The sequence below is a fragment of the Ictidomys tridecemlineatus genome, chromosome 2, assembly GCF_052094955.1.
Source record: "Ictidomys tridecemlineatus isolate mIctTri1 chromosome 2, mIctTri1.hap1, whole genome shotgun sequence".
Lineage (NCBI taxonomy): Eukaryota > Metazoa > Chordata > Mammalia > Rodentia > Sciuridae > Ictidomys > Ictidomys tridecemlineatus.
In genome coordinates this window covers 232,063,420-232,090,118 of record NC_135478.1, presented here as the reverse complement: position 1 = coordinate 232,090,118, position 26,699 = coordinate 232,063,420, and the positions used below count along the sequence as shown (strand labels likewise).

Below are 26,699 nucleotides of genomic sequence, written 5' to 3'. Positions count from 1 at the left end.
CACAGCCTGAGGACTGCTGTTCTACACACCATGGAGTCACTAGGGCAGGCACAGCATGGGGACTTCTGCTCTACACACCATGGAGTCACTAGGGCAGGCACAGCCTGAGGACTGCTGTTCTACACACCATGGAATCACTAGGGCAGGCACAGCCTGAGGACTGCTGTTCTACACACCATGGAGTCACTAGGGCAGGCACAGCCTGAGAGCTGCTGTTCTACACACCATGGAGTCACTAGGGCAAGCACAGCCTGAGGACTGCTGTTCTACACCCCATGGAGTCACTCGGGCAGGTGCAGCCTGAGGACTGCTGTTCTACACACCATGGAGTCACAAGGGCAGGCACAGCCTGAGGACTGCTGTTCTGCACAGCATGGAGTCACTAGGGCAGGCACAGCCTGAGGACTGCTGTTCTACACACCATGGAGTCACCAGGGCAGGAACAGCCTGAGGACTGCTGTCCTACACACCATGGAGTCACTAGGGCAGGCACAGCCTGAGGACTGCTGTTCTACACACCATGGAGTCACTAAGGCAGGCACAGCCTGAGGACTGCTATTCTACACACCATGGCGTCACTAGGGCAGGCACAGCCTGAGGACTGCTGTTCCATACACCATGGAGTCACTAGGGCAGGCACAGCATGAGGACTGCTGTTCCACACACCATGGAGTCACTAGGGCAGGCACAGCCTGAGGATTTCTGTTCTACACACCATGGAGTCACTAGGGCAGGCGCAGCCTGAGGACTGCTGTTCTACACACCATGGAGTCACTAGGGCAGGCACAGCCTGAGGACTGCTGTTCTGCACACAATGGAGTCACCAGGGCAGGCACAGCCTGAGGACTGCTGTTCTGCACACCATGGAGTCACTAGGACAGGCACAGCCTGAGGACTGCTGTTCTACACACCATGGAGTCACTAGGGCAGGCGCAGCCTGAGGACTGCGGTTTTACACACCGTGGAGTCACTAGGGCAGGCACAGCCTGAGGACTGCGGTCCTGCACACCATGGAGTCACTAGGGCAGGTACAACCTTAGGACTGCTGTTCTACACACCATGGAGTCACTAGGGCAGGCACAGCTTGAGGATTGCTGTTCTACACACCGTGGAGTCACTAGGGCAGGCGCAGCCTGAGGACTGCTGTTCCACACACCATAGAGTCACTAGGGCAGGCGCAGCCTGAGGACTGCTGTTCTACACACCATGGAGTCACTAGGGCAGGCGCAGCCTGAGGACTTCTGTTCTACACACCATGGAGTCACTAGGTCAGGCACAGCCTGAGAGCTGCTGTTCTGCACACCATGGAGTCACTAGGGCATGCGCAGCCTGAGGACTGCTGTTCTACACACCATGGAGTCACTAGGGCAGGCACAGCCTGAGGACTGCTGTTCTACACACCATGGAGCCACTAGGGCAGGCACAGCCTGAGGATTGCTGTTCTGTACACCATGGAGTCACTAGGGCAGGCACAGCCTGAGGACTGCTCTCCTACACACCATGGAGTCACTAGGGCAGGCACAGCCTGAGGACTGCTGTTCTACACACCATGGAGTCACTAGGGCAGGCACAGCCTGAGGACTGCTGTTCTACACACCATGGAGCCACTAGGGCAGGCACAGCCTGAGGATTGCTGTTCTGCACACCATGGAGTCACTAGGGCAGGCACAGCCTGAGGACTGCTGTCCTACACACCATGGAGTCACTAGGGCAGGTACAGCCTGAGGACTGCTGTTCTACACACCATGGAGTCACTAGGGCAGGCACAGCCTGAGGACTGCTGTCCTACACACCATGGAGTCACTAGGGCAGGCACAGCCTGAGGACTGCTGTCCTACACACCATGGAGTCACTAGGGCAGGTGCAGCCTGAGGACTGATGTTCTGTACACCATGGAGTAACTAGAGCAGGTGCAGCCTGAGGACTGCTGTTCCACACACCATAGAGTCACTAGGGCAGGCGCAGCCTGAGGACTGCTGTTCTACACACCATGGGGTCACTAGGGCAGGCACAGCCTGAGGACTGCTGTCCTACACACCATGGAGTCACTAGGGCAGGCACAGCCTGAGGACTGCTGTCCTACACACCATGGAGTCACTAGGGCAGGCACAGCCTGAGGACTGCTGTTCTGTACACCATGGAGTCACTAGGGCAGGCACAGCCTGAGGACTGCTGTTCTACACACCATGGAGTCACTAGGGCAGGCACAGCCTGAGGACTGCTGTCCTACACACCATGGAGTCACTAGGGCAGGCGCAGCCTGAGGACTGCTGTTCTGTACACCATGGAGTCACCAGGGCAGGCACAGCCTGAGGACTGCTATTCTACACACCATGGAGTCACTAGGGCAGGCACCGCATGAGGACTGCTGTCCTACACACCATGGAGTCACTAGGGCAGGCGCAGCCTGAGGACTGCTGTTCTACACCATGGAGTCACCAGGGCAGGCACAGCCTGAGGACTGCTGTTCCACACACCATGGAGTCACCAGGGCAGGCACAGCCTGAGGACTGCTGTTCTACACACCATGGAGTCACTAGAGCAGGCACAGCCTGAGGACTGCTGTCCTACACACCATGGAGTCACTAGGGCAGGCACAGCCTGAGGACTACTGTTCTACACACCATGGAGTCACCAGGGCAGGCACAGCCTGAGGACTGCTGTTCCACACACCATGGAGTCACTAGGGCAGGCACAGCCTGAGGACTGCTGTTCTACACACCATGGAGTCACTAGAGCAGGCACAGCCTAGGGACTGCTGTCCTACACACCATGGATTCACCAGGGCAGGTACAGCCTGAGGACTACTGTTCTACACACCATGTAGTCACCAGGGCAGGCACAGCCTGAGGACTGCTGTTCCACACACCATGGAGTCACTAGGGCAGGCACAGCCTGAGGACTGCTGTTCTACACACCATGGAGTCACTAGGGCAGGCACAGCCTGAGGACTGCTGTTCTACACACCATGGAGTCACTAGGGCAGGCACAGCCTGAGGACTGCTGTTCCACACCATGGAGTAACTGGGGCAGGCACAGCCTGAGGACTGCTGTTCTGTACACCATGGAGTCACTAGGGCAGGCACAGCCTGAGGACTGCTGTTCCACACCATGGAGTAACTGGGGCAGGCACAGCCTGAGGACTGCTGTTCTGTACACCATGGAGTCACTAGGGCAGGTGCAGCCTGAGGACTGCTGTTCTACACCATGGAGTCACTAGGGCAGGTGCAGCCTGAGGACTGCTGTCCTACACACCATGGAGTCACTAGGGCAGGCGCAGCCTGAGGACTGCTGTTCTAACACCATGGAGTCACTCAGGGCAGGCACAGCCTGAGGACTGCTGTTCTACACTCCATGGAGTCACCAGGGCAGGCACAGCCTGAGGACTGCTGTTCTAAGTCCATGAAGTCACTAGGGCAGGCACAGCCTGAGGACTGCTGTTCTACACACCATGGAGTCAGTAGGGCAGGCACAGCCTGAGGACTGCTGTTCTAACACCATGGAGTCACTAGGGCAGGCACAGCCTGAGGACTGCTGTTCTAACACACCATGGAGTCACTAGGGCAGGCACAGCCTGAAGACTGCTGTTCTGCACACCATGGAGTCACTAGGGCAGGTGCAGCCTGAGGACTTCTTTTTTACACACCATGGAGTCACTGGGGCAGGCACAGCCTGAGGACTGCTGTTCTACACACCATGGAGTCACTAGGGCTGGCACAGCCTGAGGACTGCTGTTCTGCACACCATGGAGTCACTAGGGCAGGCACAGCCTGAGGACTGCTGTTCTACACACCATGGAGTCACTAGGGCAGGCGCAGCCTGAGGACTGCTGTTCTGCACACCATGGAGTCACTAGGGCAGGCACAGCCTGAGGACTGCTGTCCTACACACCATGGAGTCACTAGGGCAGGAACAGCCTGAGGACTGCTGTTCTACACACCATGGAGTCACTAGGGCAGGCACAGCCTGAGGACTGCTGTCCTGCACACCATGGAGTCACTAGGGTAGGCACAGCCTGAGGACTGCTGTTCTACACACCATGGAGTCACTAGGACAGGCACAGCCTGAGGACTGCTGTTCTACACACCATGGAGTCACTAGGGCAGGCACAGCCTGAGGATTGCTGTTTTACACACCATGGAGTCACTAGGGCAGGTGCAGCCTGAGGACTGCTGTTCTACACACCATGGAGTCACTAGGGCAGGCACAGCCTGAGGACTGCTGTCCTACACACCATGGAGTCACTAGGGCAGGTACAGCCTGAGGACTGCTGTTCTGCACACCATGGAGTCACTAGGGCAGGCACAGCCTGAGGACTGCTGTTCTATACACCATGGAGTCACTAGGAAAGGCACAGCCTGAGGACTGCTGTTCACACACCATGGAGTCACTAGGGCAGGCGCAGCCTGAGGACTGCTGTTGTACACACCATGGAGTCACTAGGGCAGGCACAGCCTCAGGACTGCTGTTCTGTACTCCATGGGGTCACTAGGGCAGGCACATCCTGAGGATTGCTGTCCTACACACCATGGAGTCACTACGGCAGGCACAGCCTGAGGACTGGTGTTCTGCACACCATGGAGTCACTAGGGCAGGCACAGCCTGAGAGCTGCTGTTCTACACACCATGGAGTCACTAGGGCAGGCACAACCTGAGGATTTCTGTTCTACACACCATGGAGTCACTAGGGCAGGCACAGCCTGAGGACTGCTGTTCTACACACCATGGAGTCACTAGGGCAGGCACAGCCTGAGAGCTGCTGTTCTACACACCATGGAGTCACTAGGGCAGGCACAACCTGAGGATTTCAGTTCTACACACCATGGAGTCACCAGGGCAGGCACAGCCTGAGGACTGCTGTTCTACACACCATGGAGTCACTAGGGCAGGCACAGCCTGAGAGCTGCTGTTCTACACACCATGGAGTCACTAGGGCAGGCTCAACCTGAGGATTTCTGTTCTACACACCATGGAGTCACTAGGGCAGGCACAGCCTGAGGACTGCTGTTCTGCACACCATGGAGTCACTAGGGCAGGCACAACCTGAGGATTTCTGTTCTACACACCATGGAGTCACTAGGGCAGGCTCAGCCTCAGGACTGCTGTTCCACACACCATGGAGTCACTAGGGCAGGCACAGCCTGAGGACAGCTGTTCTACACAACATGGAGTCACTAGGGCAGGCACAGCCTGAGGACTGCTGTCGTACACACCATGGAGTCACTAGGGCAGCCTCAGCCTGAGGACTGCTGTTCCACACACCATGGTGTCACTAGGGCAGGCACAGCCTGAGGACTGCTGTCCTACACACCATGGAGTCACCAGGGCAGGCACAACCTGAGGACTGCTGTTCTGCACACCATGGAGTCACTAGGGCAGGTTCAGTCTGAGGACTGCTGTTCTACACACTATGGAGTCACTAGGGTAGGCCCAGCCTGAGGACTGCTTTTCTACACACCATGGAGTCACTAGGGCAGGCACAGCCTGAGGACTGCTGTCCTACACACCATGGAGTCACTAGGGCAGGCACAGCCTGAGGACTGCTGTTCTACACACCATGGAGTCACTAGGGCAGGCACAGCCTGAGGACTGCTGTCCTACACACCATGGAGTCACCAGGGCAGGCACAACCTGAGGACTGCTGTTCTACACACCATGGAGTCACTAGGGCAGGTGCAGCCTGAGGACTGCTGTTCTGCACACCATGGAGGCACTCGGGCAGGCGCAGCCTGAGGACTGCTGTTCTACACACCATAGAGTCACCAGGGCAGGTACAGCCTGAGGACTGCTGTTCTACACACCATGGAGTCACTAGGGCAGGCACAGCCTGAGAGCTGCTGTTCTACACACCATGGAGTCACTAGGGCAGGCACAGCCTGAGGACTGCTGTTCTGCACACCATGGAGTCACTAGGGCAGGCACAGCCTGAGGACTGCTGTTCTGCACACCATGGAGTCACTAGGGCAGGCACAGCCTGAGGACTGCTGTTCTGTACACCATGGAGTCACTAGGGCAGGCCCAGCCTGAGGACTGCTATTCTACACACCATGGAGTCACTAGGGCAGGCACAGCCTGAGGACTGCTGTTCTGTACACCATGGAGTCACTAGGGCAGGCACAGCCTGAGGACTGCTGTTCTGCACACCATGGAGTCACTAGGGCAGGCACAGCCTGAGGACTGCTGTCCTACACACCATGGAGTCACTATGTTAGGCACAGCCTGAGGACTGCTGTTCTGCACACCATGGAGTCACTAGGGCAGGCACAGCCTGAGGACTGCTGTCCTACACACCATGGAGTCACTTGGCAGGCGCAGCCTGAGGACTGCTGTTCTGCACACCATGGAGTCACTAGGGCAGGCACAGCCTGAGGACTGCTGTTCTACACACCATGGAGTCACTAGGGCAGGCACAGCCTGAGGACTGCTGTTCTACACCATGGAGTCACTAGGGCAGGCACAGCCTGAGAGCTGCTGTCCTACACACCATGGAGTCACTAGGGCAGGCACAGCCTGAGGACTGCTGTTCTAAGTACCATTGAGTCACTAGGGCAGGCCCATCCTGAGGACTGCTGTTCTGTACACCATGGAGTCACTAGGGCAGGCACAGCCTGAGGACTGCTGTTGTACACACCATGGAGTCACTAGGGCAGGCACAGCCTGAGGACTGCTGTCCTACACACCATGGAGTCACCAGGGCAGGCACAACCTGAGGACTGCTGTTCTACACACCATGGAGTCACTAGGGCAGGTGCAGCCTGAGGACTGCTGTTCTGCACACCATGGAGTCACCAGGGCAGGCGCAGCCTGAGGACTGCTGTTCTGCACACCATGGAGTCACCAGGGCAGGCGCAGCCTGAGGACTGCTGTTCTGTACACCATGGAGTCACTAGGGCAGGCACAGCCTGAGGACTGCTGTCCTACACACCATGGAGTCACCAGGGCAGGCACAACCTGAGGACTGCTGTTCTACACACCATGGAGTCACTAGGGCAGGCACAGCCTGAGGACTGCTGTCCTACACACCATGGAGTCACTAGGGCAGGCGCAGCCTGAGGACTGCTGTTCTGCATACCATGGAGGCACTCGGGCAGGCGCAGCCTGAGGACTGCTGTTCTACACACCATGGAGTCACTAGGGCAGGCACAGCCTGAGAGCTGCTATTCTACACACCATAGAGTCACCAGGGCAGGTACAGCCTGAGGACTGCTGTTCTACACACCATGGAGTCACTAGGGCAGGCACAACCTGAGCACTGCTGTTCTACACACCATGGAGTCACTAGGGCAGGCACAGCCTGAGAGCTGCTATTCTACACACCATAGAGTCACCAGGGCAGGTACAGCCTGAGGACTGCTGTTCTACACACCATGGAGTCACTAGGGCAGGCACAGCCTGAGAGCTGCTGTTCTACACACCATGGAGTCACTAGGGCAGGCACAGCCTGAGGACTGCTGTGCTGCACACCATGGAGTCACTAGGGCAGGCACAGCCTGAGGACTGCTGTCCTACACACCATGGAGTCACTAGGGCAGGCGCAGCCTGAGGACTGCTGTTCTGTACACCATGGAGTCACTAGGGCAGGCACAGCCTGAGGACTGCTGTTCTGCACACCATGGAGTCACTAGGGCAGGCACAGCCTGAGGACTGCTGTCCTACACACCATGGAGTCACTATGTTAGGCACAGCCTGAGGACTGCTGTTCTGCACACCATGGAGTCACTAGGGCAGGCACAGCCTGAGGACTGCTGTCCTACACACCATGGAGTCACTTGGCAGGCGCAGCCTGAGGACTGCTGTTCTGCACACCATGGAGTCACTAGGGCAGGCACAGCCTGAGGACTGCTGTTCTACACACCATGGAGTCTCTAGGGCAGGCACAGCCTGAGAGCTGCTGTCCTACACACCATGGAGTCACTAGGGCAGGCACAGCCTGAGGACTGCTGTTCTAAGTACCATTGAGTCACTAGGGCAGGCCCATCCTGAGGACTGCTGTTGTACACACCATGGAGTCACTAGGGCAGGCACAGCCTGAGGACTGCTGTTCTACACACCATGGAGTCACTAGGGCAGGCACAGCCTGAGGACTGCTGTTCTACACACCATGGAGTCACTAGGGCAGGTGCAGCCTGAGGACTGCTGTTCTACACACCGTGGAGTCACTAGGGCAGGCACAGCCTGAGGACTGCTCTCCTACACACCATGGAGTCACTAGGGCATGCACAGCCTGAGGACTGCTGTTCTACACACCATGGAGTCACTAGGGCAGGTGCAGCCTGAGGACTGCTGTCCTACACACCATGGAGTCACTAGGGCAGGTACAGCCTGAGGATTTCTGTTCTACACACCATGGAGTCACTAGGGCAGGCACAGCCTGAGGATTGCTGTCCACACACCATGGAGTCACTAGGGCAGGCACAGCCTGAGGACTGCTGTTCTGCACACCATGGAGTCACTAGGGCAGGTACAGCCTGAGGATTTCTGTTCTACACACCATGGAGTCACTAGGGCAGGCGCAGCCTGAGGACTGCTGTTCTACACACTATGGAGTCACTAGGGTAGGCCCAGCCTGAGGACTGCTTTTCTACACACCATGGAGTCACTAGGGCAGGCACAGCCTGAGGACTGCTGTCCTACACACCATGGAGTCACTAGGGCAGGCACAGCCTGAGGACTGCTGTTCTACACACCATGGAGTCACTAGGGCAGGCACAGCCTGAGGACTGCTGTCCTACACACCATGGAGTCACCAGGGCAGGCACAACCTGAGGACTGCTGTTCTACACACCATGGAGTCACTAGGGCAGGTGCAGCCTGAGGACTGCTGTTCTGCACACCATGGAGGCACTCGGGCAGGCGCAGCCTGAGGACTGCTGTTCTACACACCATAGAGTCACCAGGGCAGGTACAGCCTGAGGACTGCTGTTCTACACACCATGGAGTCACTAGGGCAGGCACAGCCTGAGAGCTGCTGTTCTACACACCATGGAGTCACTAGGGCAGGCACAGCCTGAGGACTGCTGTTCTGCACACCATGGAGTCACTAGGGCAGGCACAGCCTGAGGACTGCTGTTCTGCACACCATGGAGTCACTAGGGCAGGCACAGCCTGAGGACTGCTGTTCTGTACACCATGGAGTCACTAGGGCAGGCACAGCCTGAGGACTGCTGTTCTGCACACCATGGAGTCACTAGGGCAGGCACAGCCTGAGGACTGCTGTCCTACACACCATGGAGTCACTATGTTAGGCACAGCCTGAGGACTGCTGTTCTGCACACCATGGAGTCACTAGGGCAGGCACAGCCTGAGGACTGCTGTCCTACACACCATGGAGTCACTTGGCAGGCGCAGCCTGAGGACTGCTGTTCTGCACACCATGGAGTCACTAGGGCAGGCACAGCCTGAGGACTGCTGTTCTACACACCATGGAGTCACTAGGGCAGGCACAGCCTGAGGACTGCTGTTCTACACCATGGAGTCACTAGGGCAGGCACAGCCTGAGAGCTGCTGTCCTACACACCATGGAGTCACTAGGGCAGGCACAGCCTGAGGACTGCTGTTCTAAGTACCATTGAGTCACTAGGGCAGGCCCATCCTGAGGACTGCTGTTCTGTACACCATGGAGTCACTAGGGCAGGCACAGCCTGAGGACTGCTGTTGTACACACCATGGAGTCACTAGGGCAGGCACAGCCTGAGGACTGCTGTCCTACACACCATGGAGTCACCAGGGCAGGCACAACCTGAGGACTGCTGTTCTACACACCATGGAGTCACTAGGGCAGGTGCAGCCTGAGGACTGCTGTTCTGCACACCATGGAGTCACCAGGGCAGGCGCAGCCTGAGGACTGCTGTTCTGCACACCATGGAGTCACCAGGGCAGGCGCAGCCTGAGGACTGCTGTTCTGTACACCATGGAGTCACTAGGGCAGGCACAGCCTGAGGACTGCTGTCCTACACACCATGGAGTCACCAGGGCAGGCACAACCTGAGGACTGCTGTTCTACACACCATGGAGTCACTAGGGCAGGCACAGCCTGAGGACTGCTGTCCTACACACCATGGAGTCACTAGGGCAGGCGCAGCCTGAGGACTGCTGTTCTGCATACCATGGAGGCACTCGGGCAGGCGCAGCCTGAGGACTGCTGTTCTACACACCATGGAGTCACTAGGGCAGGCACAGCCTGAGAGCTGCTATTCTACACACCATAGAGTCACCAGGGCAGGTACAGCCTGAGGACTGCTGTTCTACACACCATGGAGTCACTAGGGCAGGCACAACCTGAGCACTGCTGTTCTACACACCATGGAGTCACTAGGGCAGGCACAGCCTGAGAGCTGCTATTCTACACACCATAGAGTCACCAGGGCAGGTACAGCCTGAGGACTGCTGTTCTACACACCATGGAGTCACTAGGGCAGGCACAGCCTGAGAGCTGCTGTTCTACACACCATGGAGTCACTAGGGCAGGCACAGCCTGAGGACTGCTGTGCTGCACACCATGGAGTCACTAGGGCAGGCACAGCCTGAGGACTGCTGTCCTACACACCATGGAGTCACTAGGGCAGGCGCAGCCTGAGGACTGCTGTTCTGTACACCATGGAGTCACTAGGGCAGGCACAGCCTGAGGACTGCTGTTCTGCACACCATGGAGTCACTAGGGCAGGCACAGCCTGAGGACTGCTGTCCTACACACCATGGAGTCACTATGTTAGGCACAGCCTGAGGACTGCTGTTCTGCACACCATGGAGTCACTAGGGCAGGCACAGCCTGAGGACTGCTGTCCTACACACCATGGAGTCACTTGGCAGGCGCAGCCTGAGGACTGCTGTTCTGCACACCATGGAGTCACTAGGGCAGGCACAGCCTGAGGACTGCTGTTCTACACACCATGGAGTCTCTAGGGCAGGCACAGCCTGAGAGCTGCTGTCCTACACACCATGGAGTCACTAGGGCAGGCACAGCCTGAGGACTGCTGTTCTAAGTACCATTGAGTCACTAGGGCAGGCCCATCCTGAGGACTGCTGTTGTACACACCATGGAGTCACTAGGGCAGGCACAGCCTGAGGACTGCTGTTCTACACACCATGGAGTCACTAGGGCAGGCACAGCCTGAGGACTGCTGTTCTACACACCATGGAGTCACTAGGGCAGGTGCAGCCTGAGGACTGCTGTTCTACACACCGTGGAGTCACTAGGGCAGGCACAGCCTGAGGACTGCTCTCCTACACACCATGGAGTCACTAGGGCATGCACAGCCTGAGGACTGCTGTTCTACACACCATGGAGTCACTAGGGCAGGTGCAGCCTGAGGACTGCTGTCCTACACACCATGGAGTCACTAGGGCAGGTACAGCCTGAGGATTTCTGTTCTACACACCATGGAGTCACTAGGGCAGGCACAGCCTGAGGATTGCTGTCCACACACCATGGAGTCACTAGGGCAGGCACAGCCTGAGGACTGCTGTTCTGCACACCATGGAGTCACTAGGGCAGGTACAGCCTGAGGATTTCTGTTCTACACACCATGGAGTCACTAGGGCAGGCGCAGCCTGAGGACTGCTGTTCTACACACTATGGAGTCACTAGGGTAGGCCCAGCCTGAGGACTGCTTTTCTACACACCATGGAGTCACTAGGGCAGGCACAGCCTGAGGACTGCTGTCCTACACACCATGGAGTCACTAGGGCAGGCACAGCCTGAGGACTGCTGTTCTACACACCATGGAGTCACTAGGGCAGGCACAGCCTGAGGACTGCTGTCCTACACACCATGGAGTCACCAGGGCAGGCACAACCTGAGGACTGCTGTTCTACACACCATGGAGTCACTAGGGCAGGTGCAGCCTGAGGACTGCTGTTCTGCACACCATGGAGGCACTCGGGCAGGCGCAGCCTGAGGACTGCTGTTCTACACACCATAGAGTCACCAGGGCAGGTACAGCCTGAGGACTGCTGTTCTACACACCATGGAGTCACTAGGGCAGGCACAGCCTGAGAGCTGCTGTTCTACACACCATGGAGTCACTAGGGCAGGCGCAGCCTGAGGACTTCTGTTCTACACACCATGGAGTCACTAGGGCAGGCGCAGCCTGAGGACTTCTGTTCTACACACCATGGAGTCACTAGGGCAGGCGCAGCCTGAGGACTGCTGTTCTACACACCATGGAGTCACTAGGGCAGGTACAGCCTGAGGACTGCTCTTCTAAGCACCATTGAGTCACTAGGGCAGGCACAGCCCTGTCTCCACATCACTATGTGGATGTTCTCCCAGCTCTGAACCTGACACAGGTCCCCTTGTGTGTAACAGCAGTGGGCACCGAGGGAGTGCCCCAGACCCCTCTCTTCGGTGTTCTCAGGAGTGCCCCAGACCCCTCTCTCCGGTGGTCTCAGGAGTTCCCCAGATCCCTCTCTCTGGTTGTCTCTTCTCTGCTCTCCTGAGTGGTCTTCCTTTGCTCTGAACCCAAGGAAACAGAGACCCTTGGAAGACCCCCCATTCCCTAGTCCCCTGAGCAGCAGCTCTCAGCTCCTCTTGCCACTTTGACCCAAGACCCAGCCCGCCTCCAGGGAGCACCAGGCTCCTCCACAGCGAAGGGCTGGAGCAGCCCATGGCCAGCCCCTACACAGGAGTCTCCAGCCTCTCAGGCCAGGCCATTCCCAAGGCTGCTGGCGGCTGGCCGGTGCCCAGACACCTTGAAAGAACAAGGACCCTGCCCATGAGTGAGGTAACTGGGCCCTCAGTGGCAGGATCCAAACCAGGACTAGGGGCATGTCCAGTGTGGAACGCCATGATGCCTGCCTGGAAGAGCAGCCGCGGGTGCCCGGCCATTTCCGGCGCACTGTGGAGAACAGAGGGTGCAGCTGTGCCCCAAGCCCTGGGCCCTGCCATTTTGAACCAGGGAGGACAGAGCAGGGAGAGGAGGGCAGAGACCCCGCAGGAGGGAGGGGCCACAGTGTGTCTGGAGAAGAGCCCAGCTCTGAGCAGCCAACTGCCCTGGAGCCAGACTGGTTCTGCCCAGCGCGAAGCAGTTTCTCTCCAGCTCCATTTCTGCACGTTTTTGTTCCCACCTCGGTTCCCTGGACCCACATGAGCCTCGGAGAAGACGCCAGGATAGCACCCAGAGCAGCAGCAGGCCTCCTTCTGAGGGTGCTGGGAGGAGCGTGTCCGACCCCCCCTGAGCAGGAGGCTTGTGGAGCTTCCCTGCCCGGGCTGGAGGCGGTGCGGCTTCCTCCGGGGCAGCCGCCGGCAGCAGAGCCCTCTACGCCCACCAGAGCAGGTTCCATGTGGGGCCTGCTGGACCCTCAGAAGCCCAAACCGAGGGTCACTACACCTTGTCCTGCCTGCAGGGTCGGGGGCTGGGGCTGGACTACCACCGCCTGTTCCCCAGACTGTGAGGAGAGGATCAGATCAGAGGTGGGCTCTAGAGCCTGGGCTGGGTCCAGGAAGACAGCACCGTAGCACACGGGGCCTTGGCCCACAGCCCAGGGAGGAGAGCAGGGCCCAGGGAGTGAACACCGTCAACATGCACACACATGCACGCGTGTGCACAAAACGTGCACAGGAAAAACACATGTGCACCCGACACACTGTGTGCACAAACAGGTGTGCTCACACGGGATCCAGCCAGGCACAGGTTAGAAGCTGCTGCCCACGGGCAGCTGGCCTTGGCCAGCCTCCAGCTGCTGTCCCACTGTGGCTGCTGGAACCGTGGTAGCACTGGGGGGTCCCGTGTCACCCACCGGCCCCTCCTGCCCTTCTGATCCTGTGGACTGTGGCTGGCGGCTACAGCTGTAAAAGGCAGAGCAAAGACAGGGTGTGGCTGGTGAGGGGTGAGCCGGTGGCCGCAGCTGAGGCCAGGCTCCTGTCACTGTTTTAGAAGGAAGATGGTGTTGCCCTCCACACACTTTCCTACTCCTCCAACAGGCACCCTGAAGCCTGAGTCCCAGTGCGTCCCTGCCGGCGGCCTGCGAGCAGGGGCACCTGTGTTTTGCCCTGCAGACCTTTCAGGCACCTCCCGAGACCTGGAGCCCCTTGTCCCATCAGGGACTCACAGGTGGGCTGGCGGGTCAGAGGGCCTTGGCCAACCAGGGCTGCAGGGACCCAGAGCCCTCTTCCCACAGCCCCGGGGGGTCCCAGGCCTAGGTGTTGCAGACCTGTTGAGTCGTGGGGGCTCTGCTTAGCCAGCTCTCCGTGGCTGTGACCGGAAGACCTGACTGGAACAGTCAGCAGAGGAGGAAGTGGCTTTGTGGCTCGTGGTTTCAGAGGCTCAGTCCATGGATGGCCGACTCTGAGCTCTGGCCCAGATGAGGCAGCACGTCATGGTGGAAGAGCGTGGTGGAGTGGAGCACTCAGGATGTGACAGCAAGGAAGCAGCTCTGCTCACCAGGGACAAAACATCGACCCAAGGCAGACCCCAGGGACCCCCTCCTCCAGCCACACCCCACCTGCACACCGTCACCACCCAGCTCCTGTGTTCACGCGGCTGATGCAGCAGTAGGCTCAGGTCTCATGACCCCATCTCCACCTCTGAACTCTCCTGCCTCGTCCCACACATGAGTTCTGGGGCCACCTCGGGTCCAGATCATAACAGGCCTCCTGGGTCAGAGGCTCTTGTGTGTGCAGGGGTGGGGGTCCTGCAGGCCCCTCAGGAGGACACTGGTCCTGCACCAGCTCTGCCCTCACAACTGCCCTCCAGCCCAGGACTGCTCCACAGCACCTCCTGAGAGAGGCATGGACACGTGACCTGGGGCAGGCAGACGTGGCGTGGGGTCTTGTGCTGTGTGCTGCCAGGATGGCGCCCAGGGCTCCCGTGTGGGAGGCACGCATTCTCCCACTGTCACTCATCCCGCTCATGTTTCATGACGGGATCTCGAGAGTGGAAAGGCAGCAGGCCACGTTCAGACAGCTGCCCGCTCCCGGGAACCTCCCAGAGGTCTTCAAGTTTGGTTTCTTTTTCCCACTCTTCCAGTGGGTGGTGGCAAGTCTCAAATTTCCTGTTTGGGTGGTTGGTTATCACAGCGTCTTCCACTCTGTCCTGACACCCCAGTCACAAGGTGCTGGGGTCTGCACTCCTGGAGAGGGGCAGTGAGGAGCAGCCGGAATCAGGGTCCTCCAGCCCAGCTGGCCAAGGACAAAGGGAGGCAGTGTCATGAGGGCGGAGGCCGCTTAGGGCTCAGTATTCAGGTCAGGCCCGGGCAGCCCTGCAGACCACCTCAAAAGAGCCAAGAGGAAGATGCCCAAATGCATCGCCCTCTGTGCAGGCCAGGTGTGCCCACAGATGTGTGCACAGGTGTGTGTGCATTCATCACCCTGTGTGCAGACAGGTGTGTCCACTCACAAGTGCACAGGTGTGTGTGCATTCATCACCCTGTGTGCAGACAGGTGTGTCCACTCACAAGTGCACAGGTGCATGCATATTCATCACCGTGTGCAGACACAGGTGTAGCCACCCACCTATGTGCACAGGTGTGTGTGCGTTCATCACCCTGTGTGCAGACAGGTGTGCCCACAGATGTGTGCACAGGTGTGTGTGCGTTCATCGCCCTCTGTGCAGGCACAGGTATGCCCACAGATGTGTGCACAGGTGTGTGTGCGTTCATCGCCCTCTGTGCAGGCACAGGTATGCCCACAGATGTGTGCACAGGTGTGTGTGCATTCATCACCCTGTGTGCAGGCACAGGTGTGTCCACCCACCTATGTGCACAGGTGTGTGTGCGTTCATCGCCCTCTGTGCAGGCACAGGTGTGCCCACAGATGTGTGCACAGGTGTGTGTGCATTCATCACCCTGTGTGCAGGCACAGGTGTGGCCACCCACCTATGTGCACAGGTGTGTGTGCGTTCATCATCCTGTGTGCAGACAGGTGTGTCCACTCACAAGTGCACAGGTGTATGTACGTTCATCACCCTGTGTGCAGACACAGGTGTGGCCACCCACCTATGTGCACAAGTGTGTGTGCGTTCATCACCCTGTGTGCAGACAGGTGTGCCCACAGATGTGTGCACAGGTGTGTGTGTATTCATCACCCTGTGTGCAGACACAGGTGTGGCCACCCACCTATGTGCACAGGTGTGTGTGCATTCATCACCCTGTGTGCTCAGACCCACATGTGCACAGGCCTGTGCCCGTAGCCTATCTGCCCATCCAGGAGCATTTCCATAGGTAGGTGCCTATAACTGCAGGTGCAGATCTGCATCCGTCAGGGATGTTGGGAGTGCTGCTCTTCTTCAGCAAACTTTGCATACACTAAGTGATTAAAAGTAGCAGTTTTATACATGTTGAAATGCCTGGTAGGTTTATATGAAGGGAATCTGGGAGATTAAAATAGAGTTAGTTTATGTCATGCTTTTTCCCAGTGAAAACCCTTTCAGAACTCCTAGGGAAAGGAGTTTATTTGCCAGATTTCTCATTTTTTCTTATTTTCCATCTCCAAGTTTCCAAAGATTAAAACACTCTTACAAATGGGGAACTTCAAAGGTCGTCAAAACTTTGAGAGTCCAACCTAGTTTGCCCCAGTTTTCTCCTCCCAGCGTCCACCACTGGAAGCCCTGCTGAGGGACACAGCCGTTCTGCCTGGCCCCTGTTCCTGTGCCTGCTCGATTCAGTGTGGAGCCCAGGCCCTGAGCGACAAGGACAGGCAGCACCCAGTGTCCATGCCTCCCGGCAGGCACCTCCCTGAGCTTGTCGTTCCCCCAGTCCTTCACTGGCAAGAACCCTCCTCCTCCCCTTCCTCATCCTCCTCTCCCTCCTCCTCCTCTCACTTTCCTCTTCTTCCCCCTCCTCCTCCCCTCCTCCTCCCCTCCCCCTCCCCCTCCCCCTCCTCAACCCGTGTCCCAGGGGGGCAGGAGTCGAGTCCACAGTGGAGAGCCAGAGGAGCCCCTGTGACCAGGCGGGAAGGTGGACCGGTGTGGAGGCGCGTGCTGAGCCTAAGGGTGGCCTGCCCTGCCCGTGCCACCTCTCGGGAGGTTGGTCACCTCCACCTCTGCGGGTGTTTCTCTTGGGGAGTTCGAGGCTCTGAGCAGATAGACCCTGGCGTGGGATGTGCAGAGGGCCTCCCTCCAACATCGCACACATTCCTGGTCAGCACCACACCCTGCGTGGATCACCCTGGCCGTCCTTATACAAACAGAGCACTGCTGCCTGCCGCAAGCTATTTTTGTCCCGGGCACATTCTCCTGCTGTCTGTGTTGCTCCAGGTCGGCTGCAAGCTCAGCCTGGTCTTCTTCCAGTACTGCATCATGGCGAACTTCTACTGGCTCCTGGTGGAGGGGCTCTACCTGCACACGCTGCTGGTGGCCGTCCTCCCGCCCAGCAGGTGCTTCCTGGCCTATCTCCTGATCGGATGGGGTAAGGGCTCCACCTGACCAGCTAGCACGGAAGGCTGCACTGCAGGGTCAGGTTGTGCAGACCCGAGGTTCCTGCAGGCCACACTTGGGTGTTTCTGGTAACCAGGGTCTGAACTGTGAATCCAATTCCTGGCCCCGTCCACCCTGGGTCCAGCCTGAACTGCAAACAGGCAGCAACATGGCACTTATCTTTCTCCCCACCCAGTGCACAGGACACGGTGGGCACCAGGCAGAGGGCCAGAGGTGGGCAGGCTCACAAGCCAGCAGCAGAGCCGGCTCTGACCAGGGCAGGGAAGCCTCGAGGTGGGGGACAGGCAGACCTGCAGACTCTGGTGTCCCACCGTGGCAGGCTGGCCTCCGCGAAACAGACCCATCTCGGCTTGATCCTCAGCTTTCAGACGTGTTTCCTCTCCCCAGCTCCCTGTCAAGGCCTGAGTGTGAACACTGAGGCCAACTTGGAGCTAGCCCTGCCCCTGGCCCTCAGGCTGGGAAGCTGCCCCAAGCGCAGGAGCTATCTGTGTGCACAGCTGCTCCCGCCTGAGCCCCTGACGAGGCGTCTCTCTGCAGGCATCCCCACCATCTGCATAGGCGCGTGGACCGCGACCCGGCTCTCTCTAGAAGACACAGGGTGAGTGCACACACTCCTGGCCCATGGAGTGAGGCCCAGCAGTGTTGGCCGAGTGTCTGGACTGGAGGGCCTGCGCCTGGGTGGAAGGACTGGAGGCGCCGTGTGTGGGCAAGGGTCTCCAGGGTGTCCGTGAAGGGGGCGTGAGAAGGGGGTTGAACCAGCCTGGTAGCTGAGACTAGGACAAACAGGTGGAGGTGGGCGGCCTCCTGAGCACAGTGCAGTCCACCAAAGGACACTGAGCAGATGCAGCTGAGCTCTGAGATGGCAGAGGGCTGGCTGTCCTCTTGGGAACTCTCAAGCTCCAAACAGCCAGGTTGGGCCAGCGCGTCTGCTCTGTCCACGGAAAGCCAGGCCATGGCCCCAACACGAGGACAGGGCACTCCCAGCGGGTGTGCCTCCTGGGTGACAGATCCGGAAGGTGGGCGACCTGGAACAGTCCTGTGTTCAGGGCTTTTCACACAGATGGCCAGCCTGGGGCCTCCCAGCAGGTCTTCCCCTGGTCACCTCCGGGTCGGTGGGTGACTGGCTGAGTCCCCTCCTGGTCCAGGTCCTGGGAGCCAACCCTAGAGCTCAGGGCCCGGCCCCAGTGCCTCACATGGCGTTGCCAAGCCAACTGGGGCCTGGGACAGGGACAGGGCCCCTGCCTCCAGAGGAGGCCAGAGCTGGTGGCAGATGCTCAAGGGCAGTGAGCACCAGCTCCCACTGCAAACAGCCCTGGAGCTGGAAATCAGAGGTGAGGTCACTGCAGAGGACTTCCTAGTGGGCCCTCCTGCCCTGTTCTGAGGGGGCTTTAAACCTTCATTCAAGACACAGAGGGTGAGAGGAAGCTGACTTTCAGGGAAACCATCCCTTCTCGTGGTGTAAACTGAGTCAAGCCCCAAACAGCTCTGGGGAGAGTCCTGGACATTTTGGCTCACCTTGGCATCAGCAGGTGGTCACACTGGGAGGACAGCCCCAGACAGTCACCCCCCTGGGGACCAAGCCGCGGCTCTCGCCCGCAGAGCTGGGCGCCTGGGCTGGGTGAAGAGCCAGCCAGGTGCACGGCCCAGCACGAGGCCCTCCCGGGCAGTGTGTCCACGCACGTCCACACTGACCTGCAGCTGTGGCCAGGGTGGCAGGATCTCCCTTCCCTTCACAGTTGCTGGGACACCAACGAGCACAGCGTCCCCTGGTGGGTGATCCGGATGCCCATCCTGGTCTCCATCCTGGTGAGTCCTTCCTCATGGACATGCTGCTCTGCTCCACGGCCCAAGGGTCCTCACCAGCGGGGTGGCCTGGCTCCACACGGCCTTCCTACAGAAGTCCAGGTGGCAACACTCGGGGGCCCTCTCCTCCCTGCAGGTCAACTTCATCCTCTTCATCAGCATCATCAGGATTCTACTGCAGAAGCTGATGTCCCCCGACGTCGGTGGGAACGACCAGTCTCAGTACAAGTGAGTCGGTCCCAGAGCCGCAGGGCCCTGTCACTGGCTGCAAGGTCCTGAGGTGCCCCCTTCCCCCAGATGCAGTGGAGCTAAGGCCAGGTCTGCTGTGCCTGGTGCTGAGAGGGGGCTTCCATGGAGCCCATGGGCCCTGTAGTGAGAACACCATCGGGTTTGCCAGGGCCCGTTGCAGTCCCCTCCCCTTGGCCACTTGTCACCCCATCAGACTGTGCTCCGGGGCCGCGTGGCCACAGAGCATCTGATGCCAGGCCGTGTCTGGGCACCACCCAGAAGGGGCCCACTGATGGGCAGGTGCTGCCCCACCACCCTCAGCAGGGGAGCCACCACCACACAGAGGTGACCTGAGGAAGGCATAAGGCGCCGTAAACTCCTCTCCATGATCCGCACTCAGGATGGAACCCAGCCCAGGCCTGTGCCCAGCTGCGAGGAGCCCCTCAGTCACCTGATGGCCCAGCCCAGCCCCGAGTCCTCGGGTGTCTGGCCTCCCTGTCCCTCCCTGGCAAGTGCGGGCATCGGGAGAAGGCTGGGGTCACAATGCCGGGGCACATCCCACCAGGCCTGAGGAGAGCACCTCTCTGTCCTCCGTGTCCTGGTGAGGTGAAACGTGGCAGCCAGACCCGAGGACCCGTAGAGCCAGAGCCTGGGAACCGTGTGGGGTGGCGCCACCTGTGTCTAAGGCACACCGTGCGTAGGTTCAGGAAGAAGTGTCTGTGCGGCCCCCCTGGAGCCAGACTCCGCTGGCTGCGTGCTCAGGCCAGAGCCAGGCCCCACGGCTGTGCTGGGAGAAGCTCAGCTCCTGGCCCAGGCCCGCGGAGGCAGGAAGCAGGGAGGAGGTCACTCCTGGTGACCGTAATTGGACTGGGGTTTTCTGCAGATCTTGTTCCACATCTGAGCTGACCTTTCCTTCGGGTTCCCTGGGAGTGGTGTGAAATCTGTCCGGAGATGGATGTTTTTACTCTGGAGACACAGTTACATGGGGGTAATGAAATCCGCGCTCTTCCAGGATGGCAGGAGGGCAGAGCTGAGCTGTGCCCTGTGAGTCTCTGCAGAGAAGGGCCCCGAGGTCAGCCACACCCACACTGCCTCCTGAGACCCTGTGGCAGGCTTGGGCCTGGGGGCAGCAGGAAGGAAAACAGGTCCCCGATCCCCGACCACATCACGCTGCCCCCACATCACGCTGCCCCCGGGCCGCTCCCACCTGCGGACCCTGGGCAAGGCATTGGGTGTGGCAGGCCCTGGGCTCAGAGGTCAAGGTGCACGTTGGTGGGACGCAGGAGTCAGAGTCAGCCGGCTGGTGACGGTGCCTGCCCCCCACACCGAGGCCCACTGCAGAAGGGACCCTCTCTGGCTCTGAGAGAGTTGTCTGTTAGGGGGAATCCGGCTGGTGATAGACCCGCAGGACACCTGTTGTGGGCCAAGGGGCAGGTACTTTCTGGAACCTGCCTTCCCCAGAGGGTGAGGTTTGGAGACAGGTGTTTTCCCTAAGTGGTGTGAGGCCACAGAGGGAGGAGGGATGGAGGGGCAGTGGCCTCGGTTTCCAGGTGAGATGGGGCTGTCTGAGGGCTTGGCTGCTGGCAGCCCTGAGGCGGGCAGGAGCAGACCCTCACTGCTGGGTGGCACGGAGTCACCTGGGATGTGAGGCCAGGCTCCTGGCCACCCATGGGGCTGTTGTGCCCAGACAGGGATGTAGGGCTTGAGGGTGGAGATCCCCACAGGTGGCCGCAAAGCCATAGCCGTAAGCCTGGTCTCACTGGGAACTGGTGAATGCCCTTCTCGGACCCCAGCTCAGAGGCTCCAGACCTGAGGGTGGGCCGGGAACCTGCGGGCTCCCCAGCAGCTCAGTCAGCTCAAGCCGGTGTCTGCTGCTGGCAGCAAGGAGGGTCGAGTTGGATGCATGGTGCCATTTCCAATCTGAAGCACAAGAAACTCTGTGTTTGGCCCGGGCAGGGCGACCACTCCTGGATCTCTGTCCAGCAGGGCGGTCACTCCAGCCAGGCCACTCCATGCCACGGGGTGTGTGGAGCCTAGCAGCCAGTGACAGCATGTCCAGGGCCCGTGTGTGCCCCTGGGGCCTCCCTCTGCTGCTCTGCCTCTCGGTCTGAGACCAGACCCCCTGTCTAGGGCTGTTGCTCCACTGTTGACGGCAGTGATAAAGGACAGTGAGCCTGAGGCCACACTGGAGGGCCACACAGAGGCTGGTGAGCCCCAGGCCTCCCTGTGGGCTCTGGCCCTCGTGAGCAGTCACCAAGCCTGCAGAGAGGCGGGGTGGGGCCATGGCTCCCCGCGCAGGTCCCCGTGAGGAGGCAGAGCAGGCCCAGCACCCTGCCCCTGCACCCTGGGAAACGACCCCCTCAGGTGGCAGGTGGGGCTCGCGACATCCTCTCCCTCCCCCAGGAGGCTGGCCAAGTCCACGCTGCTGCTCATCCCGCTGTTTGGCGTCCACTACGTGGTGTTTGCCGCTTTCCCCATTGGCATCTCCGCCAAGTACCAGATCCTGCTGGAGCTGTGCGGCGGGTCCTTCCAGGTGGGTGCGGCCGGCAGGCGAGGGTGGGCTCCCTGGGCCGCGCTGACGCCCTCTCTCCTGCAGGGCCTGGTGGTGGCCGTTCTCTACTGCTTCCTGAACAGTGAGGTGAGGCCTGCACCACGGACCAGGGGAGGGGAGGCTCCCACAGCACCCAGGAGGCCCCCGTCTCCCGCCAGCCGGGGGTGGGGTTAGGGGGCAGCTCCCACGACCCCTCCTGCCGTGGGCCTCACTGACGGCTGCTGCTACCCACTGGGCCTCCGAGGGCAGAGGCCATACCTGCCTCTCCACCACCCTGGAGCAGCCTCAGGGGCCCTTCCTGCCAGTGAGACAAAACCCGAATCCAGTGTCCCTCTTTATTATCAGCCTCTTGCTCCCTGATCCATGACCAGGAGGCCAGAAAGCCCAGGGCCTTAGTGGGGAAGGGCAGGGACTGACCAGGAGACGTGTCAATCCCAAGATAAAGCCCCCGGAGTGGGTGCCCCTGTCCCCTGGTTCTGCCGCCCGCTGCCCTCCCCTGCAGCCTCTCTCCATGGGCCTGTTCACTCCAGGCAGTGCCCAGGTCCCCTCCGGGCTCTGCGCCTGGCACCTGGCTCCTCCCCTGGAGAAGGACGCCCTTGCAGACCGCGGGCAGCTCTCACGCCCTCTTGGGGAGCAGCAGCTCCTCGATGCCCACCTCCCCAGAGATGCTGCAGCCCCTTTGTCAGTCCCCAGAGGGGAAGGAAGTTGGTGAAGGCCCACGCAGGGTCCAGGAGGCTGTGCCTAGAGTGGACACGGCCGGTCCCAGCCTGGCCCGCACCTGAGGACACCCAGCCCTGTTCAGCTGTCTCTGGCGGCCCCTGGGCTGGTGTCTAATGCCCAGCAGCACACCTTCCCCAGAACCGGCTCTGTCCTTCCTCCACTGCCCCTCCTCACCACCCAGCACCCTCCACCCAGGAGCAGAGAGGAGCGGAGCGGGACCCTGCCCCATGCTGCTGAGGAGGGTCTTCCAGAAGTGCCTCGTGTGCCCTGAGGCCCTGGAGGCCTCTCTCTACCACCCAAGGCTTGCAGAGTGGACGGGGTCCACTGTGGCTGGGTCTCTCCTGTCCCTCCTCCCACCCTCTCCCACAAGACCACCTTGGTACCTCTGACTGGGATGTGGGGAAAGGGCCACAGGCTCTGTTGTCCAGAAATGGGAGGGAGAGGGGTAGTGTCCATCAGCCGGGTGGGCCCCGAGGAGGGCCTGCATCCAGCCTCAGGCCCGATGAATGCCCCCCACCAGGTGCGGTGCGAGCTGAAGAGGAGGTGGCCAGGCCTAGGCCTGCACCCGTCCCAACCCAGTGGCCGGGACTACCGGCTCCACAGCTGGTCCATCTCCCGGAACGGCTCAGAGAGCGCCCTGCAGACCCACCGGGGTTCCCGCACCCAGTCCTTCCTGCAGACAGAGACCTCCGTCCTCTAGCCAGGCCCCTCACTGCAGAGCAGGCAGAGCTGCGGGCTGCGGGCCCCCCGTGGTGAGCTGCTTCCTCCCGCCCCACCAGTGAGGCGCCCATCAATCCCAGGGTGACCTGATCCTGCAGTGGGCCTGATCCTGGGTGGGACGGGCCACGCGGTGGACAGGGACCACTCTGCTCAAACCTGCAGCTACACAGGCAGATCCATTTCAGAGGGAGACAAGATGAGCCCCAGACACAAAGCCTAGAAGCAGAGGAGGGGCTTCTCCTTCCCTACTGCCCCCTGCATTGGCCAGGCCTGTCCCAGGCAGGGAGCTGCCCTGGACACAGCCACCCTAGCACCATCCACAGCCTCCACCCTCTCCTGGCCCCACAGGGTGCTGACCCAGCAGCCAGGTCAGAGCTCCTGTGAAATTCCTCCTTAAACCAGGGCAGACGGGGAAGTGAGCCAGCCCTCCCAGCACTCTTCTGGTCCCCAGGCCTGTCCTCTCTGGCCTCTGGGGGGACATTTGCATTTCAGTGGCCTCCTGGGCAGCTCAAGCACCTCCCACAGGCGGCCAGAGCCCTGCGATCTGCCCCAGGGCTGAGGGATCTACTGGGAGCAACATCAACCCTGTTCTCTGCTTAATGAAAATAATCTTAAAATTGCTTCTGTTTAAATGGAGACTCCTTTAAGGGAAGATAAAGTGTATCAAGCACTCCTAGCCAATGATTGCAAAGGGTTCTTGCTTTCTGTTCCTTTGACTATTTGCAGGGTGGAGAGGCAGGGCTGGGGAGTCCCTGAGGTGGCCACAGAGTACCTACATCCTGGGGGTGTGGGAGCAGGACACAGCCAGTCCCCCTGCCGATCGCGCATCCCCAACACCCGCAGACCAACAGATGGCCAGCCCAGGGCAGTGCATGTGCCAGGGCACACTCTGCCACTTGCTCCCCCTCAGAGAGGCAGCACAATCTTTGCTCTGGCTGCAGGGGTCCTGTGGCTCCAGGCAGGCAGGGAGACCCACACCATGCCAGGCTGGACCAGGTGGGTCAAGGAGGCAGGAGGTAATGCCCACTCCTCATCCTGCAGAAGAGAGAATGAAGGGCAGCAGAGCAGCCAGAGCCAGCCCAGGCCCCATCCCAGGCCCCCATCCTGCACAACCAGTGCTGGCCCCACCCTGACTACCAGGACCGTCCCTGGACTCCTATCCAGCCCACCAGAGGCCATCCCCCAGTGTGGAGTGGTGGTGCAGGCTCAGAGGACAGAGACCTCCGGCCTCCACAGCTAGGGGGCAGGAGTGTGGAGAGCCATGGCCTAAGCCAGGGACCTGCCCGGGTGGTGGATGGTGGCCGCAGGGCAAGGAGAGGAAGCTGTGCATGCTGCAGACCATAGGACCAGTCCCGCCAGCCACTTCAGCAGCTCTGAGCACACCAGCTGGGACTGCAGATGTGCTGCCGATGGCCCATGTGGACATCAAACTGCACCCGAACAGACACTGAGGGCCTGGACAGGCAGGTGTGGGTCACTGGTGATCATGGGCCAGGCACAGGGCACTGAGATGTACACAGGGGTGTGTCCCCTCAGCCCAGCACCTGCCAAAACCAAAAGGGTGAAATGGTCTCTCCTGGAGGGAGAGGGGAGGCTGCAGACAGTGTTCTGACAGAACCGAGGAGGAACGGGGGCTGGCCGCGGTGCACGCAGGTGCTTGAGCCACCGTGGACTCCACCTTGTGTGGAAACGAGTTCTGTAGATACTGCAATAAACCTGTGTCCACCCTGGGTAAGGACCTGCTGTGACTCCAGAGTCCTGCTGCCCACGGGGTACCTGCGAGGACGTCGGGAGCAGCCACATTCCCTGGAGACAACGCCTGAGCCGCCAGCACACCCTGACCGCAGGAGGGGTTCTGAGAGCAGGGAAGGTACCAGAAGCACTGGCAAGTGGACACACCCGCCCTCCTCTGCCCGAGCTCCGGCTCACTGTCCACAGCTAGACACCAGAGAACCTGCCACCCAGAGAAGACTGTGGGGAGGGGTTCTGCGTGTGCACAGTGGTGTGCAAGCATACGTGTGTGCTGTGTGCTGGGGTGGGGTGTGCATACGGAAGTGCACGTGTGTGCAGGTCTGAAGGTGTTCACTTCTACCACAACATGCTACAAGAAGATGGCGTCTACTGCTACTCGGCCAGGGAGAGGTTGAGAGCGCTGGCGAAAAACAAAGCCCCAGAAAGCAAAGTCAGCAACGAGCAGACACCCAAGACTCTGTGAGAGGAGAGAGGACCAGCCCAGGACCCCAGGGAGGAGAGGAGAACCAAAGAGAAAGGACCAGCCCAGGACACAGGGAGGAGAGGAAGGAGAAAGTCAGAGGTCCAGCACAACACTCCAGGGACAAGAGGAGAGGAGAAGAGACAGGAGCAGCCCAGGACCCCAGGGAGGAGGGGAGGGGAGAGAGGAGCAGCCCAGGACCCCAGGGAGGAGGGGAGGGGAGAGAGGACCAGCCCAGGACCCCAGGGAGGAGGGGAGGGGAAACAGGACCAGCCCAGGACCCCAGGGAGGAGGGGAGGGGAGGGGAGAGAGCACCAGCCCAGGACCCCAGGGAGGAGGGGAGGGGAGACAGGACCAGCCCAGGACCCCAGGGAGGAGGGGAGGGGAGAGAGGACCAGCCCAGGACCTCAGGGAGGAGGGGAGGGGAGAGAACACCAGCCCAGGACCCCAGGGAGGAGGGGAGGGGAGACAGGACCAGCCCAGGACCCCAGGGAGGAGGGGAGGGGAGACAGGACCAGCCCAGGACCCCAGGGAGGAGGGGAGGGGAAAGAGGACCAGCCCAGGACCCCAGGGAGGAGGGGAGGGGAGGGGAGAGAGCACCAGCCCAGGACCCCAGGGAGGAGGGGAGGGGAGACAGGACCAGCCCAGGACCCCAGGGAGGAGGGGAGGGGAGAGAGGACCAGCCCAGGACCTCAGGGAGGAGGGGAGGGGAGAGAACACCAGCCCAGGACCCCAGGGAGGAGGGGAGGGGAGAGAGGACCATCCCAGGACCCCAGGGAGGAGGGGAGGGGAAAGAGGACCAGCCCAGGACCCCAGGGAGGAGGGGAGGGGAGACAGGACCAGCCCAGGACCCCAGGGAGGAGGAGAGGGGAGACAGGACCAGCCCAGGACCCCAGGGAGGAGGGGAGGGGAGAGAGGACCAGCCCAGGACCCCAGGGAAGAGGGGAGGGGAGGGGAGAGAGCACCAGCCCAGGACCCCAGGGAGGAGGGGAGGGGAGACAGGACCAGCCCAGGACCCCAGGGAGGAGGGGAGGGGAGAGAGGACCAGCCCAGGACCTCAGGGAGGAGGGGAGGGGAGACAGGACCAGCCCAG

General features: G+C 60.3%; 1 protein-coding gene across 4 annotated transcripts in view; it reads left to right on the top strand.

Moving 5' to 3' along the window:
- The window catches only part of Vipr2 (vasoactive intestinal peptide receptor 2), a 149,526-nt gene extending 125,451 nt beyond the window's left edge, over positions 1–24,075 (top strand). For 2 of the 4 annotated variants that reach the window (XM_078040955.1, XM_078040953.1), the window contains 7 exons: positions 17,193–17,343; positions 17,910–17,970; positions 19,109–19,178; positions 19,312–19,403; positions 21,807–21,936; positions 22,000–22,041; positions 23,195–24,075. In XM_078040955.1, coding sequence (XP_077897081.1) covers positions 17,193–17,343; positions 17,910–17,970; positions 19,109–19,178; positions 19,312–19,403; positions 21,807–21,936; positions 22,000–22,041; positions 23,195–23,374 — 726 coding nt within the window. In that variant the 3' untranslated portion in view covers positions 23,375–24,075. The remainder of the gene's footprint in view (positions 1–17,192; positions 17,344–17,909; positions 17,971–19,108; positions 19,179–19,311; positions 19,404–21,806; positions 21,937–21,999; positions 22,042–23,194) is intronic. The other 2 variants (XR_013435589.1, XM_078040954.1) reach the window with 2 other exon arrangements.
- The last annotated feature ends 2,624 nt before the right edge of the window (positions 24,076–26,699 follow it).